General features: G+C 39.2%; 2 protein-coding genes across 3 annotated transcripts in view; both read right to left on the reverse strand.

Moving 5' to 3' along the window:
• LOC129748011 (uncharacterized) overlaps positions 1-23,593 on the reverse strand; it is a 44,880-nt gene extending 21,287 nt beyond the window's left edge. The window contains exons 1-3 of the mRNA XM_055742459.1: positions 23,004-23,593; positions 10,562-10,697; positions 6,280-6,422 (exon numbers count right to left, since the gene is read on the reverse strand). Coding sequence (XP_055598434.1) covers positions 6,280-6,422; positions 10,562-10,697; positions 23,004-23,073 — 349 coding nt within the window. The 5' untranslated portion in view covers positions 23,074-23,593. The remainder of the gene's footprint in view (positions 1-6,279; positions 6,423-10,561; positions 10,698-23,003) is intronic.
• LOC129748012 (uncharacterized) lies at positions 15,792-22,549 on the reverse strand. 2 transcript variants are annotated; one of them, XR_008737625.1, is made up of 3 exons: positions 22,195-22,549; positions 21,800-22,037; positions 15,792-16,549 (listed from the first exon to the last, which is right to left on the reverse strand). XR_008737625.1 is itself a non-coding variant. In XM_055742460.1 (3 exons), exons 2-3 carry the CDS (start codon positions 21,661-21,663, stop codon positions 16,214-16,216), a joined length of 342 nt encoding a protein of 113 aa, XP_055598435.1. In that variant the 5' UTR covers positions 21,664-22,037; positions 22,195-22,549; the 3' UTR covers positions 15,792-16,213. The 2 variants fall into 2 exon arrangements, 1 of the variants encoding a protein (XP_055598435.1); XM_055742460.1 differs by having other exon boundaries at positions 21,658-22,037.
• Positions 23,594-23,599: the final 6 nt, after the last annotated feature.

Genomic DNA, 23,599 nt, shown 5'->3' on the forward strand with positions numbered 1-23,599 from the left:
TGATTACTTCAAACGGCGAGAAAGCACAGAAAATCCGGGTACAACCTGACGGTGGACCACAAAAACAGATGAAATTTCAATTAGTGAAAAAATCGTGCAAAGTAGCCAACTTTGACAAATTTTTCGCAGATTCTATGCTATTTTTTTTTAAATACAAATAAAAAAACAAAATACAAATTTTGTTTTTTTTACAAATTCGACCAAATGTGCTAAGTCGCTTATTTAGACATCGCATTGGAATTATCCAATAACTTAACCATGAAAATTAGAATTTGTATAGAAAATTTATCTACAAACTTTATTAAATAATTTGGCAAGGAACCCACATGAACCCACCGAAATTTCTTATATGCATTTAGATCATAACCACAACTGATCACGCCTCGAAAAATGAGGTACGCCAACTCAAGGATCCGAAATTCGCTCATTTCCTCTAATCAAAAAGCGAGCCAACTCATCACAGGAACAAAAATTTTATTTTTCCTTCCTGCTGCAATCAAGTTTGCTACTTTTCAGCCAAAGGGAAAGGCGTATGTTGCATATATTATGCATGCAGGAAAAATCCAAAATATGAGTGCTAATAATCATAGCAGCTTTGCTACTAGCGACACGGCGCATACGTCGCGACGTTGAAAATAATAACGACGCACCGCAAGTTTCCTAGGATACTTGGAGCATGCGATTGATGGCCTAAGGAAAATGTACAGTAAATAACATAAACAATGTTCGAGTACTACATCGAAATCGCCTACTGGACTGAAAAAAGAAAAACAAAGCTGCAAATGACAGAAATCTCGCTAGTAAAAAACCGTCGCTAGTCCTACTGTCGCTATTCGGTTTGGTGCTTTACACATAATATCTTCCTGTGTAAGGCAGTCAAGCGAATGCAACAATATTATATCAACAACGAAGACACTAAATGGTGATCTGCAACATTCAAAATTCTAGTTGTCGCAGATCATTGCTGAGCGCATCGTTGGTGAACTATTCACGAGCAGACTATCCGAGCTGTTTTTGTTTTCCTGATTGTCGCAGCAATCTTTGGTCCAAATTGCTTGTAGCTTTTAGCAGGGGAAGTATAAATTTTTTAACCCCCAAACGTTCCCGCCTTACCCGGCGTCTACGATTGGTATATAATAAGCTTGCCAGATTGCCCGGTTTTATCCGGGTTTGCCCGGATATTTGATGCAAAATTTCGAGAAAGTCCGGTCCGGCCCGGTTGCCCGGATATCGTGACAAAAGTCCGGATATTGCCCGGATTTTTTGACAATTTTCACCAAGAAACAAAAAAAAATCAATTTTTTTGAATAAGTTTCAGCAAAATCGATAAACGGTATGGATATTTTCAACGGTTGTTTCAAATAATTTCGCTGATTTACTTTTATAAACCTTTAAATATTTAAGTGTTCCAAAAAGTTTTTGGAAGTCTGCAATTACATTAATAAAATATTAATTTCATTTTTATTTTTGCATTTTTTCTTTGCTTTTATATATAATAACACCTAAATTTTGCCCGGTTATTGCCCGGTTTTTGGATTTGAAAAATTGAAGTCCATGCCCGGATTTTGCCAGGTTTTTTTTGAAAAAATGCCCGGAATTGCTAGGCCCGGATGGGAGTGGAAAAAAATCTGGCAACCTTAGTATATAAGCGATACATTATGAGCAGTTCACTTCCGAATGTTTCACAGCTGAATAATACATAGAGACGATCGCGAGCGAATGCAACAAACGAAAAATTTCCCCTTCTAAGATCGCTTAGCAACTATGCATCAGACGGAAAATTCTGTTGTGAGTCGTCCATCAATTTGTGTTTTGGGCAGAGCCTTCCCCTCATCCGTAAACAAGAAAACGGAAGGCCCGCTTTGATAATTTGGAAATGAAATATCGCACAGCTTTTCCTCGGTTCGTACAGCAAAGGCAGGGGCTACCCAACGCTGCCTGGGGGTGCTATGAGAAAAGTGTGTAGATAGAAGCTAGCGCGAGCGAATTTCGGAACCTTGCGCCAAACTACGATTAAGCAAGTTATTGCAATTTTAAAAATGGATAATTTTTAACGATATTTTAAAACCACTTCCAATGTCACCATAAAATCAATTTTCGACTACACTTTTTATTCCTAGTATAGTTTTCTTATTGTCTAAAATCCAGCACTTTCCCTTAATCTTTGCAACCAAGTTTCGTTTTGGCCAACTTTTGGCGGACTTTTAAGATCTGGGGAGTATTTCATTAGCCACAATGGCTCATATTAACTAAAAGCAATAGCTTACCCACGCAGGGGGAATAATTCACAGCACTGAATCACAATATTACACAGTTCACAAACATTCTTCTCCGGGTTAATGTTGATATCACTTATCAACTCAAATTTACAATTTTGCGAATAATCCATTAATATAATAAACATCTCTATCTAATATATAAAGATGAGTTGGACTATATATGTTTGTTTGTTTGTATGCACCTTATACAAATCCACACCGCTGAACCGATCAGCCTGAAATTTGGTACAGAGATGTAGTTGAACCATGGTAAGGTTTTAGTAATAGTTATGAGCCCCGCCCACCTAAGAAAAGGGACCCTCCCATACAACTTTCGGTTTTATTCACACGAACCTAAAGTCATGGCACCCATTTTGGCAACTGATTTTTTTCCTTTGGCGGGGTTATTTTCACCATCACCATGGGCCGGGCCTTAGAAACGACCGTCCAGGAGTTCACGTGTACTGGAAAGCAAATCAATGCTTGCTGAGCGTTAAAGATTTGAAAGGGGAAATTTTGGCGGGTGTTTTTTGTACCTTCTACTGCTGAAAGCACATGGTACCGGTAGTTACGAGATTTTTGGATGCAATAATGAGCTAACATTTCGGATTGAAAAATACAACTAACCTGTAAAGTATGTATTGACTTGAATTGTAGTGGTTTTTAAAGTACTCCCTACCACTGCTGCAGGGCATTGAAGTCTATAAGAATATACAGTGTGTGAAGTATGGATGCAATAATTTATCTTCATTATGAATTTGGATGGAGTGCTGAAAACATATTAAGCTATTTTCTTAAAATCAAGCTTTATAGAACCAACCATTTTCGTATTTATTTTTAGAATTCCTCATAAAATAATTAAATTCAGAGTTATGAGTTGAGAGCTGTGATTTCAATGCTTTGAAAGCCGTCGAGAAATCTAAATGGAGGACTCAAAAATTTAACGTGCATTATCTGAAAAAAAAAACAAATCCAACGCAAGAAACTTTATTTGAAATTAAGTGTGAGGTTTGGAGTTTTATACAATTCAATTTTATCGATCAATCTATGACTTTTGTATAAATGTTGATCATTAATGTGTTCAATTTTACCATCCAATTATGCGAAAACTTAAACCGTTAAGTTCTACGAATTCAATCAAATTATTTCCAAGAATTTTAACTTTATCACTCTTCACAATAATTATTGAGATTTGTTTTTCCAAGAATGGAAAAATTGGACAAAAAAAATCTTTTGTTATAACATCATAAAATGGGCGATTTGGATTCCGAGAAAATTTCTTTTAGATCACTTCAAAAAACTGTAAGTGGAACTTGGAACATTAAAAAAAAACTAATCATAAAACTGTGTGGAAAAAAACAACGAAATGTACACAAACATTTGAAAACATGGAAAATGAGTCTTCAACAAGTTTAAAAAACCAAATACACACACATACAGAATCTCAATGAAACTTAATGTTTCCTCGAAGAGTTTCCTTTTACTTAATTCTAAGCGTACATCTTTCGAGAATATGATGGCTAGCATCTCACAAATGGTTAAACCACTAAACCACAAAAGTTTACTGTGTATGCCGTGACTGGGATTCGAACTCATGGCCGTTGCTTGGAAGTCTTGAAGGCCACGAGCTGCCGCAAGTTTCGGAAGCCTTCTGCGCAAATAAAACTTAAATATAGCATACGAGGGAGCATTTGGCATATAGCGTCCGATGAGATCATCTCTAGAAGAGACTTCATTAGATGGAGGGAGATGGAGGAAAGATAAAAATATAGTTTAATCATTTGAAGATAAAAAATAGAAAGCCAAAGCTATTCAAGCTTCCTTTAAGAAAGTGTGGGTATATATTCGTGATGAAATAAAAAAGCATTCATGGGAAATTATTTTTAATGTCTATGAATACGAACCTCATAACTACCTATAAGTGTTTCAAAAATATGAAAAAGGGAAACACATTAAATATTCTCATTCAAAACTTGAAAAACACTAACAAAACTTTCAAAGCTTACATACATGGCATATAGAACAACATGGGTAAAATTTTCTCAAAATAAATATATTAAACATATTGAATACAAAGCTACCAAAATTTCGTAAAGTCAAACGACTCATTTTGATATATATTTTGTGCAAACCCGAGCAAGGCCGGGTAAATCAGCTAGTAACAAATAATCACAATCCTCCGGTCATCGCCTACTTCCGTTATTGAAAAAGCATCCTACTTCATGAATTAAATCAAATTTAAAGCTTTATGTAGTATTTATGTCAAAACCAAACGAGTTTTTTGGAATACGAAAAATTAAACTTTGCTAGTACTTACACTATTTTTTATTGCATAAATGTAACTTCTTTAAACTCAACCATCTTTCAAAATGTTGCTTTTGGCTTTTCCAGGATTTTAAAACTTCTTTCTACTTTCTTTCTTTTACTTGAATAAACAAGTAACACAGAATATTTAATTGGTGTTTTGAAATTCAAAACCCAGAATTGATGTGAAATTTAATATTTGATTTAGTGAGTATTCATGGTCTATTGTTCATTATTTATGACTGAGAGATTTTACTCATGTTCATTTTTCTTACCTTGCCAAAACATCAAACGAGGATTCAGGTTAATCGAATAAAAGAAACAAATTAAGTAGCACAAATTTCGAGCCGAATTTTAGAAAGATATTGGCTAGATAGAAAGAAATATTCAAAACCTATGTTGAGAATTCCAAAGGTTCAATATTTTGGTAGGGGAACATGCGCTATTATGCGCCACCTAAGCGAATCGTTGATTTTCTATGCATTCCACGTACAAATTGTGTTAAAAATGGGTGAAATCGTTGAAGAAAAGTGTTTTCTACAAATGCCAATGATTTTTTATTACTCAAATTGCTGTTGTTGATTCAAAAACCTGATTTTAAACACCATATTCGAAGCCACAGGACAAAACTGTGTTGCAAATACGCGCCGCTGTGTATTCAATACGCGCCTAGCAGCCGAACACACCCGAAAGCAGCCGAAGACCGAAAACACACCAATACTTACAGACAATTTGAATGAAAAGAATACCAAAATGGACTAATCAAAATTAAAAAAAAATTAAAAGTAGATTTTTTGGGTTGAGTTCATGCTCAAAATATGGTTTTAGACTTTTTGTTCATTTTCAATGAAAATTAGCCTTTTTGAAAAATTAATGCTATTTTCAGCCTACTACGATTGGCGCGTTATGACCAGGCGGCGGCAACGCTATTCAAACCGTATGGAGCACATCTCTCAGATTTCCCCTTTTTTTTCCCCTCGTTTTGACAGATTTAAGCTTTTTTCCTCAGATTTGAGCTTTCGTCTCCTATGCTCTCAAGGCAAAAAAAGCTTAAATCTGAGGAAAAAAAAGCTTAAAAGCGAAATTCACGAGCACATATTCAAAAGATGTTGGTCACACGATACATAGACAAAACGTGTAACGTTGCAGCCGTCTGGTTATGACGAGCGCATGGGCCGTGTTAGAACATACCCATAAAAAGCATACCTTAGCGAGTTCAGTGTGATTTTTTAGCATAAAATCATAGTTTAGATTCTCCTCTATCGATGTGTCAGAAAAAATTTTGTCTTATTCGTTTTTCTCTGCTTGGTGACACCTTATTGAAAGTGTTTTTAAATTTAGATCGAAATGAAGAAAAACCTAAATTGTGGAATTATCACGACACAGGGGCATTTTAAGAAAAAAATCATACTTGCCATGACCAATCACAGTATTTAAAACAAATTGGTAATATTTTGCAGGCTTAAAATGTTACAGATTCTTCAAAACAAGGGTGGCGCGTATTAGCCACATGGGGCGTTATATGAACTTTTCCCCTACTGACTTTGCCTCGACTAAATGAAAATTAAGAATTTTAAAATATGTTTCCCGAAAAGATTTCTAACAAATGCTCACGCTAATACTGCTAGGAATGGTGATGGTGGTGATGGTGCATCAACGACACGGGATGACAAATGTGAATGGATTGGCGCGCATAATTAGATCAATACGTACGTGCCTTTCTGATATGGACCCTCCTCGCAGAGCTCGTGAATGACCTCGTTCGTTCCGTGGTACAGCTTGTTGAAGTGATCCCGCTGGTGGATGTTCATGCAGCGCCTGGTGTAACTTCGTATGCAATGCAGTCCCGCGTGCAGGTCACTGCTCATTTTCGATCCAAAAAACCGAAATGAAAAATCCGTTGGGATGATGAGGGGTTGCGTATCCATTTTTTTTGTTGGTTCCAAACCGGAAATGAGAAGAAAACAGGAAGTGCATGAAAAATAAACTGCATCCAGCTTGGGTGCATTTTTCTGTTGTTGTGGTTTGTCATTATTTATGCCGGTGTTTTTTTTATTGTGTGTTTATTGTGAATTTAAATTTTTATTCGTTCAATCATAACATGGAGTTGTGCTGTTAAAGTTTTTAATCAGATCTACATTAAAGGGAGCATTATGTGCTAGCAGGGCTGGTCTAGTTATGAGTCAGGAAAAATAATAACAAAGAGAACGAACAACAATTTGCGCCTAAATTTAGGCAACACGGCAAATTTGGTCAATAAAATACTAATAAAAACCTCAGAAACAAAAAGGGTATCATTATAAATAAACTGAAGCGAGTTCGGGTCAAAATTTGCTTGGGAACACTGCATCGAAACATTCAATTGAATTCTGTTTTTTCCTAAGATGCTTCTGAAGCTTTACGTAAATACACAGATAGAAGCTATCAAACTAGAAAGCTCTCAGCCGGAAAAGAAAGTCATACATTTTCATAAAACAACTGTAATCGTTCCCATCAGCACCGTTTACCCCGAATTCCGTACACTCTGACTCCGAAAGTAGAAAAGTACCTACGGTCCCGGAAGCTAGAATTCGGAATCAACAAGAACCCCGCTCTGGCTTTAACTCGTAAATCACTCCCAAGCAACCAGAAACGGTCCTCAGTTTCGGACCCAACCCCGTATCCTGGACATATAACAGCTGTCCTTTATCCCTGACATCCGGGGCTGAATGGTTTGACCTATTGGCAAATAAGGATGCAAGTGGATTCACTGTAACGGTGGGATTCAAAAAATGTAAGCAATTGTTTTCAGAAAAATAAATTGATTTCAAATGTTGTTAAATTTTCTGGTTGATTATATTTTTATTTTTCCAAAGATCGAAGAATTAAAAATAGATTGAGTGAGATGTTGTAAACTATTCGGACTAGACTGTAGCTCACCTCTGAAGCTCATTCGACAGATCACTTCATTTATATTTCATTCGAGACCAAACATACTTAAAGTTTGACATTGATCGAAGTAGAATCCTCTTTTTTGGGGCTGTAGGACACCTACCAATGCATTCGACTGTATACTGTGAGATTAATGTAAAAATTATCACTATTACGAACAACATTTCGGAAGCGAAATTTGAAAATAAAACTTCGAAATCTTGAAAACAATCTTTTTTTGATAACCAAATTAAAATTTCACAAATGTTGTCCCAACCGAGCAAAAATGACTGAGTGAAACAAACAGAAAAAAAGACAAAAAATATATGACAGTAACGAACAGTAAAAATCTTCGAAAAAACAGACTTTTAAAATTGAAACAAAAACTACAGAAGGAAAACTTTCACGTCATTTATTAATGTTTTCCAAATATACTTGTTTGAAGTTTCTTTATTTTTGTTATATATGTCAATTTTGTAATTTTTGTCATATTTGTAATTTTGCCAATTTTGTCATTTCTGTCTATTTTGATATTTGATTCATTTTTGTCATATTTGCCATTTCTGTCATTTTTGTCATTTTTGCCATTTTTGTAATTTTTAACATTTCTGTCATTTTTGTCATTTTTGTATTTTTTGTCATTTTTGTCGTTTTTAATTATTGTCATTTTTGTCATTTTGGACAATTTTGTCATCTTTGTCATTTTTGTCATTTTTATCATTTTGGTCATATTTGTCATTTTTGTCATTTTAGTTATTTCATTTTTTTTTGTCCATTTTGTCATTTTGATTATTTTGAAAATTTGGGTAATTTTTTTCATGATTGTCTTTTTTGTCATTATTGTCATTTTTGTCATGTTTTGTCATTTTTATCATTTTTGTCATTTTTGTCATTTTTGTAATTTTCGTCATTTTTGCCATTTTTGTCATTTTTGTCATTTTTGCCTTTTTTGCCTTTTTTGTCATTTTTGTCATTTTTGTCATTTTTGTCATTTTTGTCATTTTTGTCATTGTTGTCATTTTTGTCAATTTTGTCAATTTTGTTATTTTTGTCATTTTTGTCATTTTTGTCATTTTTATCATTTTTGTCATTTTTGTCATTTTTGTCATTTTTGTCATTTTTGTCATTTTTGTCATTTTTGTCATTCTTGTCAATTTTTTCGTTTATGTCATTTATCTTATTTTCTCATTTTTGTCATTTTTGCCATTTTTTATAATTTTTACCATTTTTATCATTTTCGTGATTTCTGTCATTTCTGTCATTTCAGTCATTTTTGACATTTCTGTCACTTTTGTCATTTTTGTCATTTTTGTCATTTTTGTCATTTTAGTCATTTTTGTCATTTTTGTCAATTTTGTCATTTTTGTAATTTTTTGTGATTTCTGTAATTTCAGTCATTTTTGTCATTTTTGTAATTTTTGTCATTTTTGTCATTTTTGTCATTTTTGTCATTTTTGTCATTTTTGTCATATTTGTCATTTTTGTCATTTTTGTCATTTTTGTCATTTTTGTCATTTTTGTCATTTTTGTCATTTTTGTCATTTTTGTCATTTTTGTCATTTTTGTCATTTTTGTCATTTTTGTCATTTTTGTTATTTTCTCATTTTTGTCATTTTGCCATTTTTTTTCATTTTTGTCATTTTCGTCATTTTTATCATTTCTGTCATTTTTGTCATTTCTGTCATTTTTGTCATTTCTGTCGTTTTATGACATTTCTTTCACTTTTGTCATTTTTGTCATTTTTGTCATTTTTGTCATTTTTGTCATTTTTGTCATTTTTGTCATTTTTGTCATTTTTGTCATTTTTGTCATTCATGTCATTTTTGTCATTTTTGTCATTTTTGTCATTTTTGTCATTTTTGTCATTTTTGTCATTTTTGTCATTTTTGTCATTTTTGTCATTTTTGTCATTTTTGTAATTTTTGTCATTTTTGTCATTTTTGTCTTTTTTTACTTTTTTGTCATTCACGTCATTCAAGCCATCGTATATGATTCTTTTTTATTGCTTTCCAATATTTTTTTATCTTTCTTTGTTTTATGAATTCTTTTCCATAAAAACTTTAAAACTAACTTTGTTACAAAAAGGTGCATGTTTAAATTCTCTTTTGCAGGTTTTGTTTTACATTATTTGTGTATGGTGAATTTTCATTTCTCATTAATTAAAATTTATGAGCACTTCTTTCAATTTTTCATGCAACCTGGGTCCGAAAATTATCCACAAGCATTTCAAACGAAAAAAAACCTCAACCGGAAATGTAAGTTAACTTTTCACTGCCGGAAAAAGGATCATTATTGGGAACAACTCCATTGTTCTCGCACCGGAAGCATCTAGACCGGGACCAGGATGAGGTAGCGAAAAAAGCAAAGCTGGAATGTGATGATTTTTCATCAGCTGACGACGACGACGACGACGATGGAGTCTGGCTGGAAAGATCAAATAAAAGGATGCCAAACGCCAACAAACGTCGACCAACATGAGAAACGTTCAACAGTTGCCAATGAGTCCTAACCGAGGGGATGCTTCATTACGCATAATACATGAACACACGACGTGCTGAAAGGGTTCGCTCTTTTTTTTTCGGGGTCTTTTTTCTCGCACCATTTTTACGGGGTGGAAAATGTACCACATTTTCATTATTAATTAGATGAGGTTTATACTAATTTACGAAAATTATCAAATGGAATTATCTCCCATTTAGAAACAGGGTAGAATGCTGCTTGGGTAGAAAGTTACTGGATTGGTGGCAGGAAACTTTTATTTTTCGGATGGAAATGACTCATAATTATGTATAATTGATGTGTGTTTACCATGGAGGTTCAGGCCGGAAGGAGCGATGAGTGTCTGTTTCATACATGGGTTCGGCTTACATTATTAATGCTCGTTGTTCGAAAATGTTATTCATATGTTAATTTAGGAAAGACTTGATTGGGTCTGCCTGGAGATAGTTCATCATGTTTGAACAAACCATTTGGATCTTAATGGACAGCCGCATTGGTTAATTATCTTACATATTTAAATTCTGATGTGAAAAATGTACCTAAAAATTGCAAATAAAAAAAAAGAGCTCTAAAACGTTAGAGATACTCACGGGCAGAGCTGATCCAGCTCTTCCTTCTTTGTGACGAACGAAAGTTCTGAGGTAGCTGAGAGTACTTGGAGTGGCCTTGTGCACTGGATCAGTTCCTCCTGGCCGCAGTCCTCGGTTGTGACCTGTGCAAAAGAAACTGAATGGAGAAAAATGATTTAATTTATGTGCCAGTTAGATTTCTATGACAAATGATAGACATCAAAAGTGGAAGAATTAAAAAAAGTTTGATCGATTGATAGCCTGTCCAAATTTGTCAAAATTAGGCCGGAACAAACATCAATTTCTTTAAGATTAGCTATAAAGAAACGAATACAATGGTAAACTACTATGGAAATCGATAACACGTTTAATTAGTTCAAATGGGACCAAAGCTGGATCGAATTTGTTCAACGAATTTGTTGAAATCACAAATGAATCTGAAATTGCAGAGAAGTTCAATGACTTCTTTATCGATAGCGTCATATGCCGTTTTCGTTTATCTCCACTCGCGCGGGGCAAAACTTTTTCTGAATAAACAAACAGAATCGTTACCCGGGACGATGCAAATATATGGTTGCTATACTCACCCTTATGCTTACCCCCAACACTGACAACTTTTACGGGGTGCAACCGCCTGCTTGAGGTTCAAATCTCGGGCAAAACTAGTGGACATCTGAATTAATAACCGAACATAATAACAGCAGTTAGGGCAAAACTCGTGGGTAACTAGGTTGCCACTGCCAATAAACGAAAACACTAATAGATATTCATGATAGTATACCGGCAGGCTCTTATGGCTGCTTGGATCAGATTATTTATAACGGCTGAGTCTTTCGCACATTCGAAGCATTGAGCAATCAAAAATTTGATGAAATTATAAACAACATGAAACCCACAGCTGGTATAGAAAATGTTTCATCAAGAGTTTTTAAAGATTCTTTACCTGTACTAGGAAATCCGTTGAGAGATATTATCAACACAAGTCTTCGATCATGGAGAATACCAGAAACATGGAAGTGTTCAACTGTAGTTCCGATTGAAAAAACAAAATAAGGCACGATAGGCAACATTATATCGTCCTATAAACATGATGGAAATTCAAGAAAAAGTGCTAGAATTAGCAATGCAAAGGCAGTTTTTACGCTTCATTGAGAACAAAGAAATACTAATTGCCGAACAGTCTGGATTCAGGAAGCAACATTCAACAGAATCTGCAGTGAATTTGGTACTTCGAAATTAGAAGATCAACATCTAAAATGGTAACTATACATTTGCTATGTTTCTGGACTTCAAATGAGCTTTTGAAACGATTGATCCAGAAATTCTGATTGATGTGTTAACAAGAATTGGCATCAGTGGGACAGTTCGTAACTGGTTCAGGGACTATTTGGGTTACTGAATGCAAAGAACCAAATTCGGTTCATCTTATTCACGATACATAGAAAATAACTTAGGTGTCCCACAAGGAAGTGTGTTGGGTCCTTTGTTATTGATACCTTACATCAATGACATAAAAAAATGTTTACAGTATGGTCGTCTGCAGCTATTTGCGGATGATTCAGTCTCCTATCGGAGTGGCAATGATTTGGAACACGTCACTCAAGAAGCATATGCGTATTTAAAAATATTGCTAATTTTCTAAAACATCGAAAATTGTGTCTGAACCTCAATAAAACCAGCTGGATGATTATTGGAAATCGCAAAATCGGAGTCTGTTCAAACCTATGTATTGATGGTTGTTCAATCGAAAAAGTACGCCAAGTCAAATACCTGGGAATACAAATCGATGAAAAGCTAAATTTTGTAGCTCACATCAGCTATATTATTAAGAAGATTGCTATGAAATACGAAGTACTTTGCCGAATAAGTATGACATAACATTCTGGTCAAAAATAATCTACGTGAAATCAGTTACTGCTACATTAGACTGAGTCGATTTGGGGTCATTTTTGAATTTTTCAAACCCTGGGGTCTTAAAAGCTTCGTCTTGGTCCAAAACTCATCCATGGTTTTTTATAGAATTTTTAAGTAACGTAAACATGAGTGAATTTGAACTTTTAGGTTTGTATGGGAAAATTGAATTTTTTGTACTGAAAAATCAACATCATTTTTGTTTCTTCTGTGGAACCGAGCCAGCTGACAGTTTTTGTGCCAATTTATAAAATTCCGAAAGGAAATTTGCCGCTGAACAACTTTGTCGAAGACTTTAACTTCGTATCTTATTAGGCAAAAAAGTTATTAGCTGTTTAACAGAGGTATGTCTTTTCGCATTGATAATCAATAAATTAAATTGACAACACTGCTGGAGCCTCGCGAAGTAGTGCATGAAAAGTAGTCATGCAATACCTCGCTAGGCACCCTGCAGGGATGTCAATTGAATTTATTGTTTATCAATGCAAAATGACATATCCCCATTCATCACCTAATAACTTTTGAGCTTTTGAGACCCCAGGGTTTGAGAAATTCAAAAATGACTCCAAATCGACTCAGTCTACTGCTACATGCATCAGATACGCAGACAAAGTGGCTACAAAGACAAGAAAATGAGAGTGATAATACGATGCAACCGATTTACTCTTAGTGATTTCATGCTTGATATGCTGCAATGGTTGTCAGTTAAGCAGAGGATTACATACAACAGTTTAATTTTTATATTCAAAATCAAGAAAAGAATGTTACCAACTTATTTACTGGATGGCCTGCTGTACGGAATCGATATCCACAGATACAGTACAAGGAGAGCTCAAGATTTTAGATTGCCAAACACGAAAAAAGAGGTGAGCAAACGATCTATTTTCTACAACGGATTGATGATGTATAATGATCTACCGATGAACATCAAAGCCAGTTCAAACTTGAATGTTTTTCAGAAATGGACAATACAATATGTCAAACAGACAATTTGATACCAAGACTAATCCTAATAAGGATCATATCAATTGCAATGTGATGAAGTTCTGACGAAGCATCAGATAGAAAATTGTACGGTGATGGACATAAACGGGAGAAAGACGAACAAGTCGTACAGAAATTTAACAATTAATGTTAACATAATTATCCAGAGGATAAAAAGTCCCTCCCACTCCTGAAGAAGCGTATGGGGTGGAGGATGGACCCAAATGGGCCAATGCGTCCATCACAAAAAAATAACGTGTCAGCTTCAAGTATGTATTTTCGACATTCCGCAAATTGACTGTACTTTGTAAACAATCAACATGGAAGGGGACAATTAACAATCAACGAAAAAAGGGAACAAATTATGCACAATTATTTGGAAAATCCATTGTGGTCTGCATCTAGGCTAACTAAATTGCTGAAATTGCCCAAAAATACCGTTTGGCGCGTTATCAAACGGTATAAGGAAACATTGACGACGATTCGGAAGCCTCGAGTCAATCGTTGGAGTAAAACTGTCGACCGGAAACTGCGTTTTAAGATTTTCAAGACGATTAAGAGGAGTTTCAATCTGTCGGACCGTGATTTGGCCTTCTTGTAGATGGGGCATATTACCTCCTCCTTCCACTCCTCCGGTAGCTGTTCTGTGTACTAGATCCGTACAAACAACTGGTGTAGGCAATCAGCCAACTGGTTCGGGACCATTTAGATAAGTTCAGCTGTCATCCTTGCCAGTCGACTTGTTGCTATTCAGTTGGCGGATGGCTTCCTTAACTTCACTCATCGTTGGGAGTGACTCTTCTACTTCGTTTACTTCGCCGACGATGTATCTCTCCCCATCGTCTTGGTCTCCTGCATGTTCTGGTGTTCATCTGAGTGCTGCTTCATCCTTTTGATCACCTCACAGTTGTCCGTCACGATGCTTCTGTCTTTATTCCGGCACATTTAGGCTTGCGGCACGAAGTCTTTAGGGGATGCGCTGAGCTTCTGATAGAACTTTCGTTTTTCCTGGAAACGATGCGTGTTTCTGGAAATTTCAGACTCGCTACTTCTTCCGAAGTCGTTGATTTCCACGTTTTGACGGGTGCTTCTTTGCACTACTGCCGTCCGCGCGGCGTTCGCTTCAAGCTCGCTCTCTGCCGGAATCGCAGCTTTGAGCGCGTAGTCTGCCGCGACCTCAGGTAGCTTCAGTCATGTGAACCTGATGGACCGAGCAATCGTCCAACACGTCTGTCCAAATAACACACGTCTGGCCTCGCTGACCGCACGAAAGAGGACCATGCTTGCTGTTGTGCGCAGATTGCGATTACTCGGATCGGGGCAATCCAAGCGATGGTGGTTGCTTAGTTACGCGTGGCATTCCCGATTGCTTTGATACTGTCACATCACGAGCTTGTTTAGCCAACCATGTGTGCAGCCACACATTCGATCGACCCGTTCGATTTAGCTAAGTACCGTTGGCATTTTAATCGTCAAAACGCTTGGCTGGTGGGAGTATTCTCGATTGCTATGATGATTTCTATATCTCCAAGCGCCCCTTGAGCCAATCAAGTTTTCGGCCACACTTTTGCTTGGCCCGACGATTGCGGTTGCTTAGCGACATTATATGCAGAGCTACGCTTGATTGCCATATTACTTTCCCGTGCGGCCATCATACTTACAGCCACACAATTACCAGATAGTGATCTGACTCGATATTGGCGCCTCGACAGGATCTGACGTCGATGATGTCCGAGAAGTGCCGTTTGTCTATCAAATCGTGGTCGATCTGTGATTGCGTTTGGTACGGTGATCTCCAGGTGTACTTGTGTGGAAGGCGGTGCTGGAAAAATGTACTACGTACGCCCATTCGTTTTGAGGCAGCGAAATGTATAAGTTTGAAGTCTTTTTTGAACCTACCAACTTTCGGTTTGAATTCCTCCCCCTGGCCGACCTAAGCATTGAAATCACCGATGACGATTTTGATAGCAAAGCCAAAATCGAATGTCTGTTTTGAAGTAAGAATATTTTATAGCGGTCGAAACTTTTATTCAACCCCCACATAGTTTCTCATCGGTGAATTGATGTACTCTTGACATTTCCAAAAAACATTGAATCAGCTCTTCATGGTTGATGCACTTCTCATATAAAAATGAAAAAAGTTGTATCTTTTATCTCAGCCTTAAATTGATACTTCTATCTATTTCCTCCAACAAAGAATCGTCGTATTTATGTTTGATTGAAAAGGTTAATTTTTTGTTACCGATGAACAAGAGCATAAAATACACATTTTCAAAGGTGGCGGGAAGTATTAGAGAAACATGAGATATCAAAGAAAGTGTTTCGGACCGAGATAATAGAAAGCCACTTCTGTTCGGTTTGACCGACTATATTAAACTGAATTTCTTACCTCTTTTACAGGAAATGGGAAGTGGTTTTATTCGCGAACCACAAATCGCACTTTGTTCCGTCCTTTGCCTTTCTGTCCACTTTACAAAACTGTGCCTCGTGTACTGTTTCGATTTTACTTTTCAGTTTCGTGTCTTTCAGTGTAGTGGTTTCGTGTGTTTTTATGGCATGTTGACGTTTCGTAGCAAGGTAAGTGTATGTTCAGGTGAGTATCTATTTTTTTGCAAGGTAAGTACAATTTCAGGTAAAGTATTGTTGGTGTTTTCAAGGTAAGTACAATGTTAGGTAAATTATTGTGTAATTCAATTATAACTCATGATTTTTTAATGTGTATTTTTTGTGTAGGTGATTTATTCCGCAACATGCCGGCCGCCGTTGAAACCGACCGTTTCAACCGACCACCTCGTCGTTAGATGATGATGCTGATGAACCCTCGCCTTCGTTGGACTCGATTGGTAAAACTGCGACCTCCGTGATCGCTCGCTTGTATTCGCCAGACGCCGTTTTGACCACCACAACGCGTACTCGTCCGTCGGAACCGGTGACGGTTTGGATGACACGACCGAGAGGCCATTGAAGCGGAGGGTAGTTGTCGAGCTTTAGAAGCACCAGTTGACCTTGCTTAACGTCCGAAGTTGGTCGCCTCCACTTACTGCGCTGATGTAGTTGGCTAACGTAGTCCCTCGACCAAGAGCGCCAAAGATCCTGGACCGAACGTTGCATGTCCTGCAAACGGGTGATGCGGTTAGGCGACAGATGAAGAAGGTCGGGCTCGGGAATAGAGACAAGAGGCTCTCCAATGAGGAAGTGACCAGGAGTAAGTGATGAGAGGTCGTCGGGAGTATCGGTTAAAGGAATGAGTGGGCGAGAGTTTAATATAGATTCAATCTGTGCAACGATGGTCAGGAGTTGGTCCATTGAGAAAGCCTTTTGTCCCATTATGCGGCGAAAATGATACTTAAAGGACTTCACTCCGGCTTCCCAGAGGCCCCCAAAATGTGGTGAGCGGGCTGGGATAAAGCGAAAGATGATGCCGTGTCCTGTGCAGAATTCGCCCCATTCCTTTGACTTGAATTGTTGCTGGAACTCCTTCCGAAGTCGACGCAATTCGCGATCCGCCCCGACGAAAGCGGTTGCATTGTCGCAGTGTAATTCGAGAACGCGGCCACGACTGGCGACAAAACGTTTGACGGCGTTGATGCACGCGACGGTCGACAAGTCAGCGACGACTTCGAGGTGCACGGCCTTCACCACCAAGCAGACGAACAACGCAACGTAAACTTTAACCGACGCACCTTTCCCAAACAGCGGGCGAACGAAAAACGGCCCACAGTAGTCCATTCCTGAATAGGTAAAAGCTCGGGCTGGCTTTAGGCGTACTGATGGTAGCGGTGCCATGATTTGGTTTGTAGTTGTGGGATTGCACCTGAAGCAGATTACGCACTGGCGTACAATCTTCCGAGCTAACTCTCTACCCCGTAGTGGCCAAAAACGTTGGCGGATTGTTGCAAGGAGAAGTGAAGGTCCTCCATGAAGTGTCTGCAGATGAATCGATCTAGCAATCAACAAGCTCAGTTGATGATTTGCTGGCAACAAAATTGGATGGCGGGTATCGAAAGGTGCATTCAAATTTTTCAAACGTCCGTCGATCCGAAGAAGTCCGAATTCGTCCATCATAATATTCAGATTTTTGAGTGGCGATTTCGAGGCGAGTGAGACAGCATGACCAGACTTGGTGTAGCTATGCAAACGGACTTCCGTGGGAAATTCTTGATGCTGTGCGATTCGAATGAGGGACTTGAGCGTAATGTCTACTTCTTCAGGCGACAATGATGATGGTATACGCTCATTTTCTTGAAGTTTGCAGTTTTTTCGAAAGCGATAACAGTAGGAAACGACTCGTAGTAACTTCGCTAGCTCCGAAAACTGATTGAAGATGTTGCAGTTTTCTTCTATTGCGTGAAGAGAAAACATTGGACGCATTTCCACCTCCAGTTCTGGTTTAAATGGTATCGATACAACGCCATCCGGCCATGTTTCAACGGGGGAGGAAAGAAAATCTGGACCATGCCACCACAGCTTATCGTGCAGGATCTGGCTTGCGAGCATCCCTCGAGAAATACGGTCGGCAGGGTTTAATTCCGTCGATATGTGCCTCCATTTGGAACCCTTCGTTAGACGTTGAATCTCTGCAACTCGATTGGAGACGAACACCTTCCAACAGTTGGATCGGGAATTGATCCAGTGAAGAACGACTGTTGAATCCGTCCAAAACGTTACTGATCCGATAATTCTGGTATTCGTTAGCAGATTGTGAACTAATTGGCTGCCAAGAAGAGCTGCGCACAGCTCCAAGCGAGGAATGGATTGACCACGAAGCGGAGCGACACGAGATTTTGATGTGAGAAGATGCGAGTGTAGTTGGCCTTGTTCGTCAGCTGATACAATATAGATGCAGCAACCGTAACCTTTCTGCGATGCATCGCAAAAGCAGTGGATCGTGTATTGTTGTAGTGTGTTCCGCAAAACTCTTCGGGGGATTTGTAACGATAACAGCTCCTTAATGTCGCTACGATATTTCCTCCACCATAGTGCCGACTCTTCTGCAAGCTCAGAATCCCACGATAGATCAGCCTCCCAGAGGGTTTGAACGAACATCTTCGCGTTGACGACTACAGGCCCCAGAAGTCCAAGGGGGTCAAACAGCTGAGACATCTCTGAAACCACAATGCGCTTGGTAACAATTTCAAGTTCTGAGAGAGCAGGAATCTTGAACTTGAAGACATCCTCCTGGGGAAACCATAACAAACCCAAGGTTTTGACTGCTTGAGAACGATCGAGCTCTAGTTCTGTGGATGTCTCCCAGAACTCTTCCGGAACGCCGCTGAGAACTGTTTTGTAGTTTGACGCCCATTTTCGCAGAACAAATCCAGCCGACTTCAACATTTCCATTAGTTGCTTGCAGGTTTCTACCATCGTGTCGTGGTCGTCGTGTCCAGAAATTATGTCGTCTACGTATGTGCCCATTTGAATCACTGGTACGGCAAGAGGATATCGACTTCCCTCATCGATAGCGAGCTGGTTAAGCACACGCGCAGCATGGAACGGGGAACTTGCAAGACCATAAGTCACCGTTTTCAACTGGTAGGTGCTGATTGGATCAGTTGGGCGTTTCCGCCAGAGGATTTGTTGGAATTTTCGGTCATCAGGGTGGACCCAAATCTGCCGGAACATTTTTTCGGCATCGGCAGTAATGGCGAACAATGGCAGGCGAAAATTAACGACAGTAGAGAAAAGCGCTGGCTGAACTGTTGGTCCGACGTAGAGAGCTTCGTTGAGGGACAGAGCGGCTGCTCCACGACAGGAACCGTCGAATACCACTCGTGTTTTGGTGGTCGTACTTTCTGGACGCTGGATGGCATGGTGAGGAAGGAAAAACTGTGGGTTACGCGGCGCGACGCGAATCAACTCCATGTGACCCAAACTCTCGTACTCTGTCATGAAAGCTGTATAGCTGCGGTGCAAATCTTGGTTGATGGCGAATCTCTTTTCCATTTGCTGGAATCTTCGAAGAGCAGCGGTGTATGAATCGCCAAGCATCGAGACCTTCTCTTCCTTGAGTGGAAGGCGAACGATATAACGACCTGTATCGTCACGGGAAACGGTAGTTTTGAAGTGATCTTCGCAGTGTTGTTCGTCAGGAGTAAGAGCTTTACCGTCATCGAAGTTTTCAACCTCCCAAAACCTCTGAAGTTGAGTATCGAGGCTATCGTCAACGCAGATGTGGCATGCTTGTAGTTCTCTATGCTCTGCATTTGGCTGCTTCAATGTACCACAAACGATGTATCCGAGGACCGTTTTCTGTAGCGTCGGAAACTCGGAACCAAGGGAAAATTGCTCGTGTTGAAGAAGGTCGAAGAACAGAGCAGCTCCAATGATGATATCAACACCTTGGCTTATGTTGAACTGCGGATCTGCAAGCGGTAGATGCTTTGGAATCCTCCAGCGAGAAACGTCAATGTGATGGCTGGGTAGCGAGACGGTAAGCTTTGGCAGTACGAGGCAGTCTAATTGAGTAGCGAAAGTTTCAAAACGTGAGGCAATGGCTAACGTAACACCATAGCGAACGTTGACGATGGATTGTCCAATTCCACTAACTGGCGAATTGAGTTTGTTCCGCTTCAAACGTAATTTCTGACAGAGGGCTTCCGAAATAAAGCTGGGTTGAGAACCACTATCGAGCAATGCTCTGGCAAAAACGTATTTATTGTCTGCATCTTTCACTTTTATCACTGCTGTTGACAAGATCACGATTGACTGCTGTAGTTGGGTGTTGACTTCCGCACTTTGACAGGCGGTGATTGGAGGATTATCAACGGAAACAACCGACGGCGTTGGGAAAGGATCGACACGCGACGATAACGGAAACGACGGATCAGGTGGTAAGGCAGACGAATTTTGTTCGGACAGGTTGCTTTCGGCAATATTCGATACGAGATGCGACATTTGGCACGAATGCGACGAAGTTGCTTCAGCGGAATTGTGAGCTGGCACAAATCGATTAGAGGTTGCTGCTGGTTGTGAACCAGGAGCCGACGGAAGTGGAGGCAGGTGTAACAACGAGTGATGCCTCTTCGAACAACTTTTACAGGATCCGCTGGAGCAATTTCTGGCTTGATGTGTTCCCTTCAAACAGTTTATGCAAAGGCCATTCTTTTTGACAAGTTCAAATCGAAGTTGAGGAGAGAGTGCACGAAATTGTTCACACTGGAACAGAAAATGCGCTTGCTTACAACAGGCACACCTGGGCGCATTATCAGAGACGACATGTGACACAACTGATCTGGATTTCGTTTGCTTATTCTCGGATTGGGTGGTTGCCGATTGGGAGAGCTTAAGGGTTTGTACTATTCGAGATCTTCTGTGGATAAACTCGAGAAGTTGATGGTATTTAGGGTAGTCGTCAAAGGCTGATATAAATGTTTCCCACTCGCGAAGTGTTGCAGCATCAAGACATTGGCTCAATCGTTCGATAAGAAAAGAATTCCAGTGGTTCTCAGCACTTTCGAGTTTATCCAGCAGTGATACATGGCGATCAAATTCGTCCGCAAGATCTGCAAGCCCCTGCGCAGACTCCTTTTTCAAAGAAGGAACGGAAAGTAAGGAAGACATGTGTCTCTTGATCAACAGGTTAGGTTTCTCATAACGTTCTTTCAATAGATTCCACGCTACCAAATAATTGTTGGAGGTGATCTCAAGCGCAGAAATAATTCGAGCAGCTTCGCCAGAAATTGTAGCTCTTAAATAGTGCATTTTTTGTACCGCTGATAATTGCACACTCGAATGAATAAGCGAGACGTAAAGATCGCGAAAGGATACCCAATCATCGAGATTGCCGGAAAACTCCTTTAATTTTATTTCCGGTAAACGGACGCTTGAAGAAATGGGAACAGCTGATTGTTGAATGGGAACAGTGGGAGGTGAGGGTGGTTGGGCAGGAATTTTGCTTTGTAACGAGGCTTTTAATTCGTAGTACATATCTTGAAAATCCTTTCTTTCTGGCAGGAATTCTTCCCCAGCATCCTCAAGAACTTCTATTTCCTCCTGCGTTTCTTCAAATTCGTGCCACAACGCATCTAAGCGCAAAATGCGAATTGGCAACTGATCAGATTTATTCGGATCAAACGAGTCGTTAAACGTTTTAATTAAATTAGCGGAACCCAAAATATTACTCCGCCGACGGTAGAGAGTTTTTAATTTGGCTAGTTTGCTACTCGTTTTCTTGGGTGGCGTCATTGTTGCTTAGATTGCTTCGTAAAATAAGTGTCACGTACCTGCATGTGATGAACCACCTTACTCTAACCTCACTTTTAGATGCACGTCGAGAATGCACACGGTCTTTCCAATGTGGATACTGTTAGCCTAACAGCGATGCTGACGATGATGACGGTGATGTTAGCAAGTCAGCAAACTTACGGTGATGATATCGATGACGACTGCCGAATGTTAGCTAATCAGCTATGCTGACGACGATGACGATGACCGCACGATGTTTCGCACTTCAGCAGTGCTGAATATGGTGATGATGACGGCGACTAAAATCGCAAAGGCCTTTTAATTCTCGGCTGCTGGACCGGATCGTGGCCAGTGGAACGATAGGCTGCTGGGCCGGATGGTAATCCGTGAATATCGGCTGCTGGACCGGATAAATTTCCTGGAGCGACAAATTGCGATGAAATTAGTCCCACGTGGTGGCAGACTTTCGTTGTGCAACTATTATCCCGGGTTTCGGCACCAAAATGTTTCGGACCGAGATAATAGAAAGCCACTTCTGTTCGGTTTGACCGACTATATTAAACTGAATTTCTTACCTCTTTTACAGGAAATGGGAAGTGGTTTTATTCGCGAACCACAAATCGCACTTTGTTCCGTCCTTTGCCTTTCTGTCCACTTTACAAAACTGTGCCTCGTGTACTGTTTCGATTTTACTTTTCAGTTTCGTGTCTTTCAGTGTAGTGGTTTCGTGTGTTTTTATGGCATGTTGACGTTTCGTAGCAAGGTAAGTGTATGTTCAGGTGAGTATCTATTTTTTTGCAAGGTAAGTACAATTTCAGGTAAAGTATTGTTGGTGTTTTCAAGGTAAGTACAATGTTAGGTAAATTATTGTGTAATTCAATTATAACTCATGATTTTTTAATGTGTATTTTTTGTGTAGGTGATTTATTCCGCAACAGAAAGAAAGAACATAAGCCGTAAATATCGTAAATTCCTCGAAAAAAATTACAGGGACTTGAACCTTTGATATCTCATGTTTCTCTAATACTTTCCATCACCTTTGAAAATGTGTTCATTTTCAGGTACGAAGATGTTCCAAGACGAATTCAAAACATTAGATTTGAGCATAAAATAACTATTTTTAAATTCATCTCTTCACGAATTGTTTTGCTCATTCATCCATGGCAGTGACGAGGAGATTGTATGGAAACGTGAGCCACTGTTTGGGTAAGCAAGGTCGTTTAACAGCAGGACCCAAGCAACGCTAAGTTTTTTTTCGTATCATACTGCAGAAAAATTCTCGTATTTTTGATTCGATTCAAAAGTACAACCCTCCAAGCACTGCTCAAAAGAGCAACTGAATGAAAAAAAAAAGCAAAATAAAAAACAAATTGCACATATTTACCTGCCATGGTGACAAATGCCACTTGAAAGACTGTCCCGACATCGACGGAATCGCCGCGTCGTATCCTCATGATGATGGTTGATGTTGAGAGTATTTTGGTTTGTTGTTGTCGTGTTCGGAACCTGCGGCGCTTTCGTTCCGATCCTGTTCCAGATGATGTTGTTGATGCTGTTCTTGTTGTTATTATCGGTGAGCTGCTGACGGGCACTGCGGGATTTTCACCTGAACTGAACCCAACCCACTCTTCGCCGAGTAAAGTATTCCCAAGGGTTGTGATTTGAATATCACTTTCCTTGCTTGCTTGCTTGCTCACTTGTTGGGGGACACGCTGCCCTCCTGCTTTATTAGCACAATTTGTCTCGCTTTTTTTTGCTTTCCACCCCACCCAGCTCGTTTGGGGTTTCGTCCGTCTACCGGCAGTCTCTTGCTCTGTTTAGATTTTTCCACAGAATTGGATTAATCGGGTCTGAGGTTTCAACGGTTTCGGAGATGAAATTAATCTTTCGGGGTTGAGTACCTTTCTGGGCTGCTAATGCACTCGATTCCGGAAAGCATTGATTTTGTGATTGGAGGAATACTGCAAAACGGAAGCTGAA

The sequence above is a fragment of the Uranotaenia lowii genome, chromosome 2 (genome assembly GCF_029784155.1).
Source record: "Uranotaenia lowii strain MFRU-FL chromosome 2, ASM2978415v1, whole genome shotgun sequence".
In the NCBI taxonomy this organism is placed as follows: Eukaryota; Metazoa; Arthropoda; class Insecta; order Diptera; family Culicidae; genus Uranotaenia; species Uranotaenia lowii.